The 16,951-nt window shown below is 47.0% G+C and overlaps 1 protein-coding gene across 2 annotated transcripts in view; it reads right to left on the reverse strand.

The window, feature by feature from the left end:
- Positions 1-16,951, reverse strand: part of PRR15 (proline rich 15) — a 116,855-nt gene that overhangs the window by 46,101 nt on the left and 53,803 nt on the right. The window contains exon 2 of one of the 2 annotated variants that reach the window (XM_069648927.1): positions 22-360. The exons of the other annotated variant lie outside the window; for it this stretch is intronic. Within the exon in view, the coding sequence (XP_069505028.1) occupies positions 22-86 (65 nt within the window). The 5' untranslated portion in view covers positions 87-360. The remainder of the gene's footprint in view (positions 1-21; positions 361-16,951) is intronic. 2 annotated transcript variants of the gene reach the window in all.

Genomic DNA, 16,951 nt, shown 5'->3' on the forward strand with positions numbered 1-16,951 from the left:
AGCACCTCACAATCATCCTACCTCCTTGAAAGGGGCACTCTGCACAGCCAGCATTCCAACAGCCTCAGGAATCTCTCCCAAGCCATCTCTCAGAAAAAGACGCTGCCTTTTGTATCCAGTCCTCGATCTTGTGAAGCAGCCTTAAAGTTTACTCGAAAGAGCCATAGCCTACAACTGTAGACTTGCATCGGCACCCACATCCTCAGGCCCATGTGTAGCACTGAACGATGTCAATGTGAGGACACAAATGATGCTCCAATGCATCAGATGCCAAGTCTGGAAGAACACAAAGGATTTCCTGCGGAGGAACTCTTCGGAGTCCATGTGACCATTTGGTGCCCATCAGAAATTGAGGAAGACCTGCAGAGACAACATTTAGATCACATCACTGAAGGTGTGCCCAGGGTGCCACTGCCAAATTGCCAACCACATGCAGGGCTACTTCTGGAATAGATCAGCGTTTCTGACATGTGCCAGACTTAAAGTTCAAGTCAGTTTGGAGCTGTCTGAGCAATGTATAAAATGGCACTGAATGGTTCAATCTGCCTCGATCAAATGCGGCCATGCCAGTTTCAATATTGCCATTTAAATTAAGCCACATTTTGCAATTCTATATTCTACATTACCCCTAGAAATCGTCATGCCAATTTCCACACACCTGTGGCACTGTTGTGTCAGTAAAGCATATAGTCATTTCTCCCAGGAAATTACTACCTAAATCAGTTTTGGATGGTCCCCTGGAATGGGTTTGCATGCTTCCACAGTGCCAGGTTATTGTTCGCCCAGAGAAGCACAATGACGGCGTGAGGATTATCTCAACCTCATACCAGCCAAGGGAGTTAACAAAGGATGATTTGGGAAGGAGAGTCATCAAGGCGGTGAAAAAGCCATGTAATCATGCCAGAAATAAGCTTGCAGTAGTTGGTCTGCTCCTGTTCTTGGCTTCGCCACCACACCAGATCCAATTATCCAGTACACCAACACTTTTCGCTCATTTATGTGCCATGTCGCGCGCGCGCGCGCTCCCCGGTCACATTTTATAATGTGCCCTCTCCTTCTTAATTCCAGTTGCACCTTCTCCTTGCTTGCCACTGCACACTGTGACATTGGCCGAGGAGTCTTTCTTCCACTCCGTTTGGTTATTCTGCCTTGATCTCCAATCTCAAGCGGTCTACTGTGGGCTCCCTTGCGTCCACACAGGCCTTCTGAAGAATCCTTTCCCCCACTCCATTAGGTTCATGGGCTAGGGTGTAGTCCCTTGTGGATTCTCCTAACCTGAAGTACAGATTTTACTGGACGGCTGAGGGAAGGTAAGCACCCCGGTGGAGGTGTCCTTAGAGCGGGGCAAAGGTAGGAAAAGGTCCAACCTAATTGATGCTCTGCCCCTCCCCTATCCCTCTGGTGAAAGAATTTTCAGCAGTCTTAAAGGGGCTCCTTCAACTGGCCGGCCGTCACAATTGAACACTCTCCATTTGTTTAGCCTGGCCTTTCTTCCGGCCTAAAGCAGACACAGCATGAGTAGGGGGGGGGTGGGTGCATGAATATCATGGGGGTGGGAGCCAGCCACCCATGTCACATGCAAGCTTCCCACATGGTGGCACAGTGTTTGCGGAGTGCGCTGCTTACAATTTAATTCGATCCAACAAGAAACACGCATTTCCAAAGTGAAACAGGTTTCTTAAACTTAACTTAATACCCCTCCCCACTCTTGGAATTGTGGACACCTTTGGAGCACTTCATTGCAAGGTATAATAAATTATTCTGCCGTGCTGACGGCAGCCATCAGGAAAGCTCTGGGCTTCTGGGTGCCAATTTTTGATTTTCACTATGGGACCAATCCAGCTCCACCCTGAATACAAGCAACCAGTTTAACCCACTCCTTGGTCAAGCGCTGCATTGTACAGAACATTTTTTTTAAAACGAATTGCATTGCAAAAATCCGTTACATTTGTAGACTGCATTAGACATGACCGTCCGTGTTGGCAGCTTAGAAAACTCTTCTTTCCCAGAATTAACCATCAGATATGGATCCCTGGTGTTCTCAAAATCTTTGCGTTATCAGCAGTACACTGCACGTGCAGGAAAATCCAATTGGGTTTCACCTCCAGTCTGACTGTCAGTGTGCAGAGTCTCATTTAGGACGCAATGCACAGTCAGAAACTTAGCAAACCCTCTATGGGGTGTGGTCCGGTTCCTTCCTCTTCAAGAACTAAGCGGGCACTGACCCTTGCCCCTTGTACTGGACGTGCATGGATGTGCTCCTCTACTAGAGTGAGTATTGGCCATTTATAAAATTGAAGCAGAGCCATTAGCAAGGTCTCTTTTGCTAAGCACAGTCTCAGATTCCATATTTGAAGCTAAGCCGGGGATGTTGACTTTCTTAAACAAGCAGTCTCTTGCTGAATGAATACTACTAGCTGCTTGAATCGGGAGTAAGGTCTTATAGCTAAATATGCATCAAAGAAACCACCCTCTTCCCCCCACCCCCCATTTCCCTTTTTGATTTACCCCCCAAATGTGCACTCGCGTGAACCTGAAACGTTCTGAAGTGGTGGTCCGTCAATTTGCCCTGCACAGCTGGACCATGGTACCATGACTCTGGGGAGCACAGGTCATTAACCAACATGGTGCCCGTAAACCTCTTTTCACTGCATGGAAGACTGGCTCCCGCAGAGAGGCACTGCAGCTACGTTGTGTGGACAGGAGACCCTCAACATCTTGGAAAGCCGGCAGTCCCTTTGTGGATGCCAAAAGTATGGATGGGCCCCTGCATGCCCACCACTTAAGGAACGAGTGCACGTTTTGTACGTAAAGCAAGATTATTGTACAATCGTCTGGGCTGGGGCTAGATGACTCTGTAGAGTCAAAGTTCTCAAGAAGAACAGGATGATTCAAGCACAGATCAGAAAGGCAGAGAGTAGCGCACAGTTCTGTGCATCGATAAGATTGTCGATAAGGGACTTGTCCGACAAGTAATTTTTTTTTAAGACACAGGAGTGACGGATTTTGAGATTGGGGTGCCTTGCCAGATAGTGATAGAGCAGAGGGAAGTTCCACAGACCATGGACATCATTAGAAATACATCGCCACCTTGGCAGGAGGATTCAGATAATGTGCCAGACCATTTATGGACCAGCAATACTCATGATGTGGGGCTTTTAAAGAGTGTTGGAGCAGTGCAAATAAAATGTGATAACAGGTGCGATATTAGTACAGGTTAAGGAGTACCTACCTTGGTCTAGAGGGGGATGAGGAAAAAGCAAGGCATAATACAGCCTTCTGTTTACCCATGTAACATGGCCGTCTACCCTGTGAAGAATTTGTATTCATGGTCTTTCCGGTGTGCACTCCACTGATCAATTTCAATGACAAATACATGAAGTATCTAGAGTCATCAATGTTAATATTTAATGGAATTGGACAAATGATTTCGGCCTTGCAAATACAATACAATATTCATCCTTCAGGTGTTGATAAACAGAGTACCTTGAATATGCTCCTTCTATTTACTCTTAATTAAGCTACGGAACTCAATGTCCTAGTGAATCTGCACAGACGATCACTTAGCGTTTGGAGAATCTCTTAAAATCTGGCTGTTCGCTAGACTACAATAGACAACTAGCACAACACCCTCTAAATACCAAACCAGGTCAACTCTCAAAGTCTAGCATCCCTAGGCAGAGGATGCAGGACTCACCTGAACCAATCAGATTAACCATAATAGACATGCAGCTCTTAAGGAATGGACCACTTATATTTGACCATAACAGCCATTGTAAATCTTGGCAGAAAGTTTGATGAAAGCACCAGCCCTCAATCCAGGATGAAATCGGTACGGAGCCATTTGGGCCAGCTTCATGGGCATGTGCAATATGCCTGTCCACAACACTTCAATCAAGAACACCAATGAGATCAGGCTCCAGGCAGTCAATCTTCCTTTTTTTTTTGCTCCCCATCAGTATCACCCCAACACCAGCGCACAATTATTGTACACTGGAATGAAGAGCAGGACTACCTCATGACAAACTCTACCAATTCAGTCCAGTCTTAAAATTCCAATAGTAGGACTCCTTTGGAGCCCCCAACCCACAGAATTTGCCAAATAATCAACTCACTTTGAAATCTACCAACAGCTTTTTCTGTCACGGTCAGCATGCAGTTATTCACCTTCCTGCAACTGCTGCACCCCGTTAGGCCACAGTGCTGCACTTTCAAGGACTTTGCACTCCATCCCTTAACTTATCTGCTGCCAGTTTCATTTTGAAGGACCCTCTGGAGAGTTGAAGGATTTCTCAAGTCCTGGTAGGTTGTGGCTGTTGGGAGATGGGTGGGAGTGAATGTCATTTTGCTCTGTGTGAGAAGAGTTTTGGTATTTGTGCAAGACAGCAGGGTAGGCCCGTAAGAGGAATGAGCAGGAATTCTGGCACCTGCCCGGACCGCCTGAAAAACTCCTTTCCTTGCCCAGGACGGGCCCTGCCCTTGAAGAGCAGATTCCCAGCAGGTCACTGAGCAGAGCACCCGAGCATGCTAGAGTGAGAGGAGTGTAGTTGCCCTTTCTCTCCAGGATTGCCCCTTCCCGCCTCATCTGCCAACTCGCAGTTGCGAGTTTTGTTACACATGGGATACAATGTATCAAAGAGAGAAAGAAAGAGTGAGGGTGTCAATTGAACCTGTGAAATGGGACCAGAATGCAAGAGGTGGGAGTGCCTTGCAAAGCCCAATCAATCCTTCACCCAATCACAAACTGGGATCTGCCAGGGGCTCTCCCAGTGCCCAATCGCCATCATGCAACAGATTTTGAGGTGCACCCTTCAGACCGAACATACAGCTAACTGCCAATGTTACAAAGTGCATAGAATTATACCATCCCTCAGGACTGGCATTTCCACCCCACACCCATGAACGCCCAATAGTTTGCAGCACCAGCATCTCCCTTATACACCGCCACCGCCCTGCCCTTATTTGGCTCAGCCAAATGCCACCACAGATTTCAGAGCTGTTAAGTGGTCTTGTGCGGCCCATTACCTTTACATGGGGTATTAACACTTATTATGGCACTTCGTTGAGGGAGTTATCAGTCATCAAGTGTTCGATACACATTTTATTGTTAAACTTAAGACAATGAAGACGAGTTAGCTTGCCTATTGTTAGGAGTTGTGTGTGTAAAGCATTCTGTGGGCAATTTAGAAACCAGCGACGTGTCACGTTGGACACTGAAGGTTCCTGGTGACGGGGAATGGTTGGAGAGGAGTGCACATGTATGTTGTCATGTGTTTCTTCATTGATTAAAACGGCAACAAGGCATAACAAGTTTTGAATGATCAAACAGTCAACCATTCGTCAGACCAAGGGCCTTAGGAGTTCTTTTGAAGTCCTTTTCAACTGTTGAGAATGTTGCCATTTTAGGGAGTTTATTAACAAAGGAAAACTAAACCTATCGGAACTTGCATAACAATAAATACAAAGGTCTTGATAACGAGTTTGGCCAGGTGACCCTTTTTTGCTTGACCGCCCCCCATACGCGCCTCCTCCACCACGGCCCGCAGCCCTACTACCCCTGCCCACCCAATTCTATTTGTGCCCTTCGATTTACCCTCCCCGAAAGGGAGTTTCGGTTTAAGGGGTTCCGGCATTGAACTAATGGGTCTCTGGCTAGAAGCTTGCCCTTCCCATAAAGAAAGGAGGCATCCCTGCTGGTGCCAGCAGATGTACATGCTTCACAGTCTCCTAACCTGGGGTGACGGCACGGGGTGTCAAGGGACCTAGCTAGCCAGCCCCTCGGGTCCTGTGCCAAGCCGCCCAGCAAGTGCAATGGTAGTGCAGAAAGGGAGAGTTAGCATAGAGAGAAGTGGCCCTGCACCCCGACTGCCTGATAGCATGGCCCATGCAGTTTCCGTATTACCCGCTCTCCCCCAAATGCCCCAAAGCACTCTGGAATCTCCTGGCATGTACACACAGTGCCCACACACACATACAGCCAAGCTTGTAAATCCAAATACATATTGGGGCAGTCAGTTCCTTGCAGTGCTCCAAGCTCGGAGGTCATGGCTGTGCAGAGCTGTCCGAAAGCCCTCCTGGGGAAAATCAGGTCAGCACTAGGGAACTCGATTACCCATGCCTTGCCGCTGCTTGCATCTCCGATGGGGTCTGCAAGATGATCGCCCTGCGCCCCTTACTCTAAGACTTTGAAAGGCAGGAGCAGGGCAGGTTGAAAGGGTCCCTTTGCTGACCAACCCTAGGCATAGTACTGGGGAACAAAGGCATGGCAAGCAAAGTCCTCCACTGGCAGGCGCCGTCTGCGGTGCCGATGTATGGATGTTCGTGCCTGGACTCTGCCCCGCTACTCCTAGTTTGTGCATTAGCCCATCTGCGTACAGATGAATTGCAAAAGCAGAGTAACCACTGGTGTTACATGAAGGGGCTCGTCTTCAACTAGATGTGCGTTAAGGAGAGAGTGGGTGCGCAAGGGCCACAGAGTGGCCTGAAGTTATGCTAAATTAGGGTGGCAGAGCCCGGTCTGCCCCCAGTTGATAAGCCAAGAGGGTCGTTAGGAGACCAGCATTCGGGGTCTAGGCCCCAGTGTGGAACCGTTCCATACTCCGAGCCTGGCTGGGGTCCTGGTCCCTCTTCTCCACCCCCACACCCCATTTCCCTTGCAGGCTGTGGTCTGGAGATCCATAGCAAGGGCGCAGGCTACAATGGCGATTTGGCGCGTTACATTGCATTCACGCACCAATCAGCATCACTCTTGCTCCAACCATTCTACAGATCAGAAAGACAGCAACGCACCCCCTTTTGAAGAGCACTTCCAGCTCGTGACCCAGAGATCCCCCCCCACGGTCTGCCCTTTAGCGTCCTTCCCATCACAGTTCTATTCTGTGCACGTCATGCCTTTCCAAAGCACACCAAACACTTAGACAAAAGGGTTTAGCAGTACACATTGTTGTTTTTTTTTTAAACGGGTGCGGGAAACAACTCTGGGGAATGGAAATGCACATTTGCGTGGAGAGAAATGAAGGGCACAAGTGAAAGTCGGAGGGGGCAAATCGGGAACAAGGGATCGAAAAGAAGCAACATATTTAAAAAACACCCCTTTAAAATACAAAACAAAACACTACCACTACTGACACATCTCTCATCTCTAAAACAAAGGTGTGCGTGCGTGTGCGTGCGTGTGTTTTTACACCCAAAGGGAAAATAGGGTCCTCCAAACTCTCAAAGCACAAGCTGGGGAATTGTTGGCTCACCAACAGAAACCCCCTAGCCCAAACCCGCAGGTGGGTTCAGGTGAAGCGTTGGTCCCCACAAGACCACCAGGCCCGCTGGTTTTAGTTTGACCTGCAAATAGGACAAGGTGGAGGGTACCCCAGTGTTTGGTTAGGCTTGGAGAGGGGAGCAGGGTAGGAATAGCGCCGTTCCGGGCCCATTCCCAGCACTGGAGGGGAGGGATCTGCAGACACGACCTGAGCTCCTTGGGCCTCAGAGAAACCTCTCCAGAATGCAACTAGGGCACCTGGCATTTCGTGATGTGAAACCACAATCCCCTAGAACCACACAATAGAACTTCAAGGTTCCTATAGATAGCTTTGATGGGCATGGCGGCACATACAGCAGGCAGACAGACAGGTACATGCATTTCTGAGTATTTCACACAGTAACGCAGTGTCTTGTTTTCTCAAACGCCAACAATAAGACGGCAACTAAGATAAAGCCCTTGTTTAAGGTCACAACAGTGGCTGCTGTCAGGCCAGAAAGAAGCGTGTCCCGTGTGAGTCACGAGCAGTGTGTGCAGCCAGGGACACCAGTAGGACGGGTTCAGAGTGTGCACCTCGGAAATGAAAGGCCTGCGGGCATGTTCCTGTACAGCAGCAGATCTGTCAGACACGGGGACAAGGTATTCTCCCAGGCCAGGCCTTCAAAGGACGCTGAAGCTACTGTACAAGGAGGCGCCGAGGTGCATACTGGCCGCACCCTTCCAGTGGCACCTGCGGGAGGCAGGGCGGGCGGCCACTCCCAGCAGCCACTCCATAGCACGAGCAGGAGCGTTGATGGAATACGCTGCCGTGCGCACCATTTGGGATGCCTCCATGGACTGGCACTCCACACAGTTTCCGTGGAAGCACTTCCTTCCTATTTCAGATCCATTTCAAGGTATCTTGTTGGCATAGGCTGTGTGTGCACGCCGGGTACAAGCATTCAAAGCAAGGCTTTTCTCTAAGACGGAAAAGGAACACCAACAGGTTATACTCCCACACGTATGGGCAATGCCGCAGGGCCGCCCAAGGCAAGGCAGGGTAACTGGTGTTACCATCAGCAGGCCAGGAGAGACAGGGCCGCCCAAGGCAAGGCAGGATAACTGGTGTTACCATCAGCAGGCCAGGAGAGACAGGGCCGCCCAAGGCAAGGCAGGGTAACTGGTGTTACCATCAGCAGGCCAGGAGAGACAGGGCCGCCCAAGGCAAGGCAGGGTAACTGGTGTTACCATCAGCAGGCCAGGAGAGACGGGGCCGCCCAAGGCAGGGTAACTGGTGTTACCATCAGCAGGCCAGGAGAGAGGCAGACGGCCAGGAGAGAGGCAGACCAACCCGCCCACCCCCGTCTGCTCCTCTCCTCTTCCTAGCTGTAGAGACACACTCTCTGCCACACAAAGCTGAGGAAGGGTGAGGTGTGAACAATCATCTCACCCTTCCTCCAAGCAGCCAGGTGCTAAGCACTTAAGGAAACCAACAGTTAGGCAGGGCCCAGGATCAAAGACCTCCCCCCTCCCCAGGGGCCAGACATGTCGGCTATCCGGCCGGGGGCTGGCGCACAGCCCTCACTACTATACACATCATAAATAAGAGCAGCATGCTCTGAGAATACACAATCTGTTTGTGGACCCTGAACGGGGCCCCAAGCAAACAGGGGGTTCACTGTTTACTCAGTGTCTTCCAACCTTTGCTTCTTTACCACAGAACCCTTCCACCCTACAAAATAAGGGAGAGGAACAAAGGAAAAGGGTACAAGGCACTGTACGGTGCCCACAACAAGTCATGGAACATGAGAAGGCGGCACAGGCCAGAGGGGGTAACCTCAAGACTCGGTGGCCAAAAGTATGATACTATGATGATATGTGATTATTGTTATCTCCACAACCATATCTGTACAATAAAAACCTACGGCCTTTTATTGCCAACACTTGACAACATTGTGTGAGCCAAAATCATTCTGGGTGAGGGTAAGGGGTCGGCCAATACCAATACATGCCTATGGGTTCAGCAGTTATGCCGATTCAGCAAAACTCACCCGTAAGAATGTGTTCTCTTACAAGAGCACTAAAGGGGCCCTGTTCTTGTGCTACCGGTTGCACTCACTGTGTTGGATTAAAAAGCTGCACAGCTGATATTAAACTGCAAGAATAACCACTGTCCCTGGATCAGCGAGTCCTGCAGGGACACCAAGCAAAACTTGAATCCCATTGACCCACTTTGAAATCGACTGTCGGCAAATCTATGCAAGTACTTGAATCTAACACCAACTTTAATAGGTCTATGCCATTTTTGCAAATAAAATGTCAATTTGGCCAAAAACTATTCACAAATTGTTGTGCCTTGGTGTGCAGGTTCTCCATTTTGCTTGCCTTTTAGTTGGAAAATAAACAGCCCCATCCATGCCGTTTAACAATTGTTAAGCATGTGTCTTGCTTCAAAAGCAAATGACAAAAGTAAAAAAAAGTCATGTTTTCTTTATCTTTACCTACGTACGAATCCCGGTTCTTCAGCCATGGATACAGAAGTGGTAGTGCTACCATTAGCAACAATACTACTAGCAACAGCTAGTAAAGTAGTGAAGAGGGACAGGCAAAATCACCGTCTTCCCCCACCGATTAAGTATATGATGTGGAAGAGGAACCGAAGAGCTTGCGACCGTTCATACTATTTCACACCAATCCCAAGTGATCCAATCATTGACAAGTACACTGGGAGGTACCCACCGTGCCAACCTTACAGACCAGGGGCGGTACACACCCTACCCAGAGTGGATGAAGACCCTTATACTTCGATTGTCAGTATCGACTAAAGCACCAAAAAGCCACATTACTGACATAGTTAGAGACAGCAGTGTTTGACAAGAAGCATACGTGCCATCTGCACAATAAACGTACACACACACACACACTCAACTACACAAAGAACACTGATGCGCAGCTCTATAGTTACAGGACATAGACATATACATACTGCCCTTGCTGTATTATTTTGTCTCTAGCTTAAATGCAGTAACGCAGAAACCGCAAGAAGCAAGAGATCCTAAATGAATGCGTGCAGATGCTTATGCACAAATTAGTCTTATGGAACTGCAGGGCACCCAGGGGACCCGACAGTCCAGTGTGACTAACATATAGACACATTGCAGAGAAGCATTTCCTTTTGCAGACGAACGCCTCTACACTGCGCCTTTGAATCTGCGCTGGGAGTTTTCTAAAACTCGCGCACGGCAATCTCTCGCTCCCAGGAGGGGGCGGAGCTCAGTGCAACTCACGTGACTGCTCACGTGACATTCCCTGCCCACAAAATCGGGCCAGTCCAGCAGCACGGCGCAGTCTTCTCACATTGCAGAGAAGCATTTCCTTTTGCAGACGAACGCCTCTACACTGCGCCTTTGAATCTGCGCTGGGAGTTTTCTAAAACTCGCGCACGGCAATCTCTCGCTCCCAGGAGGGGGCGGAGCTCAGTGCAACTCACGTGACTGCTCACGTGACATTCCCTGCCCACAAAATCGAGCCAGTCTACCCTTGTGGCGTTAAGCCCGGGGGAGTAAAGTCTACTGGCTGTTGTGCGGCTGTTTGGCGCTGGATGGGCGCAAGACTAAGCTAACAGACTAACAGATTACCTACATCTGGGTGATATTATCCTGAGCGGAGATCGAAGACAGGCTGAACGCACTGCATTGAGCACACAAGGTGAGCTAATCCCGTACTCTAAGCAGATATCCAACTCTATATACTCTTGTAAGCCAATCAAAAATCGTATAACGCCTGATAGATATAGTCCATCATCTGGGCGGGGCATTATCGGGAGTCTGCGAGGGGCTTGACCCCTTCGATCCCTAATCCCCCACAGCTCAGTGACTACTCCAAAACTGAGCTGACCTAACCACATAGCTGTAGAGTCTCGAGCACTCACACCAAAAGGAGAATGGCTGATACACAAGGCCACAACGGAAACCCTAATGTGGACCTATCAGTAACGATTAGAGCGCTGTCTGCTGGCCAAATACCGGCGGAAAGCCTGACACATCCACACACAAGATCACAGCTGCGAAGATGGAACTCGCTGGCTACCTCATGTAAACCCCTACGGCGGCAGTCGACCAAGCCCAATCGTAAACCCGATGGTAAGTCAGACGGTGACGGCGACTACACGGGGGAGAGAAACTGTTTACCATCAGCTTCTGACCCCGAAAATACACAAGATCTAGACCAAGACTCAGATCAGACCCAATCAAGAGAAGAACAACTGAAGACTACCGATGTTATCACCAATAACCAGCGACACACTATAAGTCTACAGAATGCGGGTCAAAACTGGATAGCACACTGCCCAGCGGCGTTAGACTTTGCTCTCACCAATACAGGAGGAGACCAAGAAAGTGATCTTCCAAGCGTGCCTCTGAGCAACGTTATCTGCGAGGGCGAGCCAGGCACTAATGGTTCACCTCGTAATTTTCCTTTAGAAATCGAGAGGAGCCAGGTCTTGATACATGACGAATGTGGCTCCTTATCAGAGGGCACCGAGATGGAAGCGACGAAAGAAAGCCCACTTATAAATAGACATGATTCCTCCATAACTTCCTTGAAGAACTTGCAAGCAAACGGAGAAGCACATCTGCATCTAAAGCAAAAAACGGGACTCACTGACACTTGCGTCGGTGCCTCAAATGACGATGAGGTTTTCCAGCAAGCAAATCATGACACAACTGAGACCCTACGCAATAAAGAGCCTATTGCCTCGGGATCCAATAGGAGAAACTCACTGGAGGTTGTTAATAAGATACTAAACGACATCACACTAATAAACAAAGCACGAGGTGCCACAGTAAAAGACAGTCTGGTCTCTTCGATCCACGAGTCCAGTGTTATCGAAGCTATTGAAGATATTGTAGACGTAATGAAGGAGACCTTGGGTGCGCCGTCTCTATCACAATGGAAAAATGCCTATGGGAAACGTAGGCGTATCGAGTACAGTCGATCTCCTACTCTACCGTGTTCACAGAGAAAAGGCAAAAAAATCCCTTTACAAACTTTAACGAGACCAACAACACTCTCATCTAGCTACGAAGGTCTCCCAGAGATGAGACAATCACCCCCCCTTCCGTCATCATCATCTGACTCTTCTTACTCAGAGTCACAGTACAATATACCAAGGCGCCTCAAACCTCGAATGCAACAACCCCCACAAAATAAGCACGAGGAGCTCTCTTCTGAACTAGTCGGTTGCATAATGAAAGAGATTCAACCACTTGTAATGTCTTCTCTTGCAATATCTATAGCTCCGTTTCTAAAACTATATGAGCAAGTTGACGGGAACCTCAGAGATCTGTCCACACTAGTTGCAATGATCAACTCAAAATTGGTAGGTCTGGACATGGAAATCACATTAACAAACCAAGTGCAACGAGACTCCAACAAAAGAATTGAGACTCACTTGACTACTCTTCTGGATCAAAGGAAAACTAACGGATCGGAAAAAAAGTTACTGGCAGAAGTCGCTAAAGAAGCACTTAACCTTCTAAAAACAAGGAAAATTACAACGGAGTCTGCCGATGAAGAACAAATCATTATCCGTCCGGAATCTCAAGAGCGGAACTGTAAGAACACCAAAACAAGTCCTCAGGTGACCTCCAACCTGGAGCCCGACTTGAATAAACGAGTTTCTTCATTGCAACAAGCCGAGAGCATACCAATCGAAAGCCAAGGGGTGACTAGCCCTCTGCCTCTATCCATAGATCTAACCAAAGACGATGCCACACAGCAGATAAATTTACATGATGACACAAGATCGGAGGAGATAAGAAATTCTGAACTAATTGACAACGTAACAAAAATCATCTCACCTAATATGCACCCACAGGACCAACTAAACAAGCCTTGTTTTCAAACAATCTTAGACAAAACAAGATCGATACTGAATCCAGCCTCTCTTGATCCCCAAATACCAACTACCTCAATTGATATTGAGAATTGTGCCAGACTGCAAGATTGCGTCCCTGGGCAGCTTGATTCTGAAACTGAAAGAAATAATGGCATCTTTGCGATCTTCAAGCAAAACACTAAACAGACTACTGGGACGCCCCTAAACCTAATAAGAAAGGAATCTCAAATTAAAAAAACAAAAAACCAATGCATTAAGAACTCTCGATGTGGTAACAACTCCAGAAAGTTCTTACGTAACATAAAAACAGTAAATGTAACCGTAAACCAGAATATAAAACCTGCCGATCCAACTCTGAACAAAAAGAGCTCAGAAAAGGAGGCAACAGGTGAGTTCTCTAATCAAAAAAGCGAGGAATCTAACAAGGAAGCTGAACAAATGAACGAGCTGATAAATATGTCAACTTACGAAGACACTGACGAATTAGAGCCAATTGACCACAAGAATTCATCTGAGTCAACTTCAAGTCTTAATGATCCTCTACGAGACACGGTAAATACGAATATGGAACGAAAATCAACATCTACACTGTTGTCCTCACATATTACAACGTCACAAAGAACTTGCTCAATGATTCCCAAGATCGTAAACACCGAAAAAGCCCCACTGGTGGAAGCTAGCACCATCTTCCTCACTTTGACAGAAAGACGAGAAATGACGCTAAAAAAAATTGAGGATAGAGATTGTCAAAACATAAAAATACCCAAAAGCCTGCCCGAACCAGAATCCAGGAAGGTAATTCGAGAGCCTCACGAAGAGGTTCGAAAATTTGCACCAAACAAGTGTTATGGGAAAGGACCTCTGGTGATCAAAGCTCCTGCAACAAAACAAATGCTTGGAGAACACAAAATAAGTGACTCTTACCAAAATGAACACCTAGGTAACAAAACTTCCACATTTACTTACAAAATAAAGATTGAAAGTTTGGAAAGTCAAGATGACGTGATCATGAACCGTAACAATGCTCTACGATTACTTCACTGCGTCCCGCGTCTGAGAACAATACAATCGTACGACATCAAAACAGTGGAATTCCCACAGGAAGGTCAAAACGACCTTGTACTAATACATCTAAAATCAAAAATGATAACCAACAGTATCCTGGATGCAACGCCAGAGCTGATGTCGCTTGGATTCGACATTCTGGAACTAAATAATGAAGAAAACCACAAAACCCACTCTTACAAAACTACAGAACCACAGTTAGTCTCATCCTTCTGGAAGAAAAGTAATGAAGTGAAGAGTCCTGAGAAAAAGCAAGAGGTTGGACAACTTAATAGAATTCAGCGCATCAATAGTGATTGTGGCTCAGGAAAAGCGGAACATGTCCAAAATGACATGGTGGAACAAATCCAAATCACAATTACTGGCACCCAAGCTCTCATCAAAAAAAACTGTACTGCCGAACTGGAAAATAATGAAAACGAATCATCGGATAACTGGGGGTGGCTGGCAAAAGCCCTGAACAAAACAACTCAAAGCTAATGCCAACTAGAAAACCCGCCCCCGACAGTCAAGTTCGGCTCCTGGAACACCAGAGGATTTGTGCATCTATATCAAGAGAGCTGCTTTCCGGGGTTGGATGTTGTGTGCCTTCAAGAAACGTGGCTGGACAAGCACCCCATCTCTGGAGAATATGAGATCGCATTTAATCCAGCCATCAAACAACTGACGGGTAGGCCCATGGCAGGCCTTATTACCTTGATTAAAAAAAGTTCTGGATATCAAATTCTCAATACTGAAAACGTGACTCCCTACATTCAGGCCACGACAATTGTACAAAGCAATTTAGGAAACAAGAAAACCCACATCCTGAATCTATATTGGAACCACAAGACTACAAGCGGCAATGAATACATAGATCAAGTTACAACTGTCATAGATGATTGGTTCGAAGCAGATGTTGGCGTCGATATAGTGATCTGTGGAGACTTGAATATGAACTGCCTAACAATAAACAATAAACTAGATCCAAAAAACACCAATAAATTACAACTCGCCAGTCAATGGGCGACAGAGATGGAGCTAAGAAACCTCATGCTGATGAATGGAAACATAGCAGGCGATATTCCAGCTCAACCAACCTGGTCCAGAGGCTCCCAACGATCGACGCTTGATTACTTTTACGTCAGCGAGAAAATACATCAACACGCAACTTCACTCGTGGTGCACCCTATGACCAACAGTGATCATGACTTAGTTTTTCTGTCATGCATCACAGCTTATGGAGCTAAACCTACAACATGGAAATCCCCGGTAATGATTGAATCCAACAGGGTCAGACTGAAACTAAAGAAAACAGAGGTTAAAAACATACTAACCACATATGTAGTCGAACAAAAAGAGATCGATTACATCCATCTCTTAGACGATTTCAAAGAAAAACATCAAGGATCCAAAGCTCGTGGCTTTGTCGCAAGACACAAATTTGATCTAGAGCTGAGAAAAAGAAAGAGAGATTTAAGAGCGCAAATAAGACATCTACAGAAAACTGACGCCAATAGTTACTTAACTGCTAAAAGAGAGTGCAAACAAAAGTATAAAAACTGGTTACGATCACACAAAGCAGACATGATGCAGAACGACGCAGAACTAATTATGGAAAAACTGCAAAATAAAAACTCCTCTGCTTTCTGGAAGATAATCAACCACGAAGGAGCCCCGCAAATGGCAGTACTGACAAACGCAATTACTGAAGCTGAGTGGATACATCATTTCTCGAAGCTATACAGCAAGAGAACCACCGCAGCCGAGACATTACCACCTATCCGAGAAAAATGGAAGTTGGAATTTGAGAAAAACGATAGAGGAGATAATAAAAAGAGCTAGCTTCTCCAGAGCACCAGGCCCGGACGGTCTAACAAACCACACAATCAAAGAAAACCCAGAGCTGTGGGCTGAGCTATGCCACACGATGTTTAAAAGAATAGCAGCTAATCGTAAAAGCCCGGATTCATGGAAATGTGCAATAATCATCCCAATCTTCAAGAAAGGGAATCGATCTGATCCAACAAATTATCGACCCATTGCGCTGTTAGATGTGTTAGGCAAAGTGTATGCGACTCTCCTACAACAACAACTTGTGAAATGGGCAGCTGACTCAAACCACCTGGACCCACGACAGACTGGCTTTGTCAAGGGGGTAGGCTGCGCCTTGAATCTCCTCCTAATTAACCTTCTCAAAATGGAAGCCATAAGAACAAGATCCAAGGTGTACCTCGCACTGATAGACTTCTCACATGCCTTCGATAGCATAGATAGAGAGCTACTATGGGAGAAAATGAAGTCGTGGGAATGTCCGGAAGATCTGATAGCGGCCATCAAAGAGCTCCACACTGGTACAAGCATCAAAATCCGCCTAGATCAAAAAGGCACCCTATCCAAAGCGATATACACCTTTCGCGGGGTCAAACAGGGTTGCCCATTGGCTGCCATAATATTTAACTTATTCTTATCGGACATTGGAGGAGCCATTGACAGCGTACGCTCCTTCTCTCCAAAAATACACGGAGCCCCATTAAGCTGGATGCTATATGCCGATGACCTAATATTGCTAGATGTAACACCTATAGGGCTACAACGAAAGATCGATGCAGTAGATTTATATGTGAGTGCAAACGGCTTACAAATCAACAAAAAGAAGTGTGAGGTGCTAACATTGCAAAACTTGAAAACATCAAAGCACAAAAAACCTAAATGGCACTTGGGAAAGGAATGGCTAAACAACACAACAAACACAAGATACTTAGGCATGCAAA

This window comes from Ambystoma mexicanum, chromosome 2q (genome assembly GCF_040938575.1).
Source record: "Ambystoma mexicanum isolate Mex_15411 chromosome 2q, UKY_AmexF1_1, whole genome shotgun sequence".
In the NCBI taxonomy this organism is placed as follows: domain Eukaryota; kingdom Metazoa; phylum Chordata; class Amphibia; order Caudata; family Ambystomatidae; genus Ambystoma; species Ambystoma mexicanum.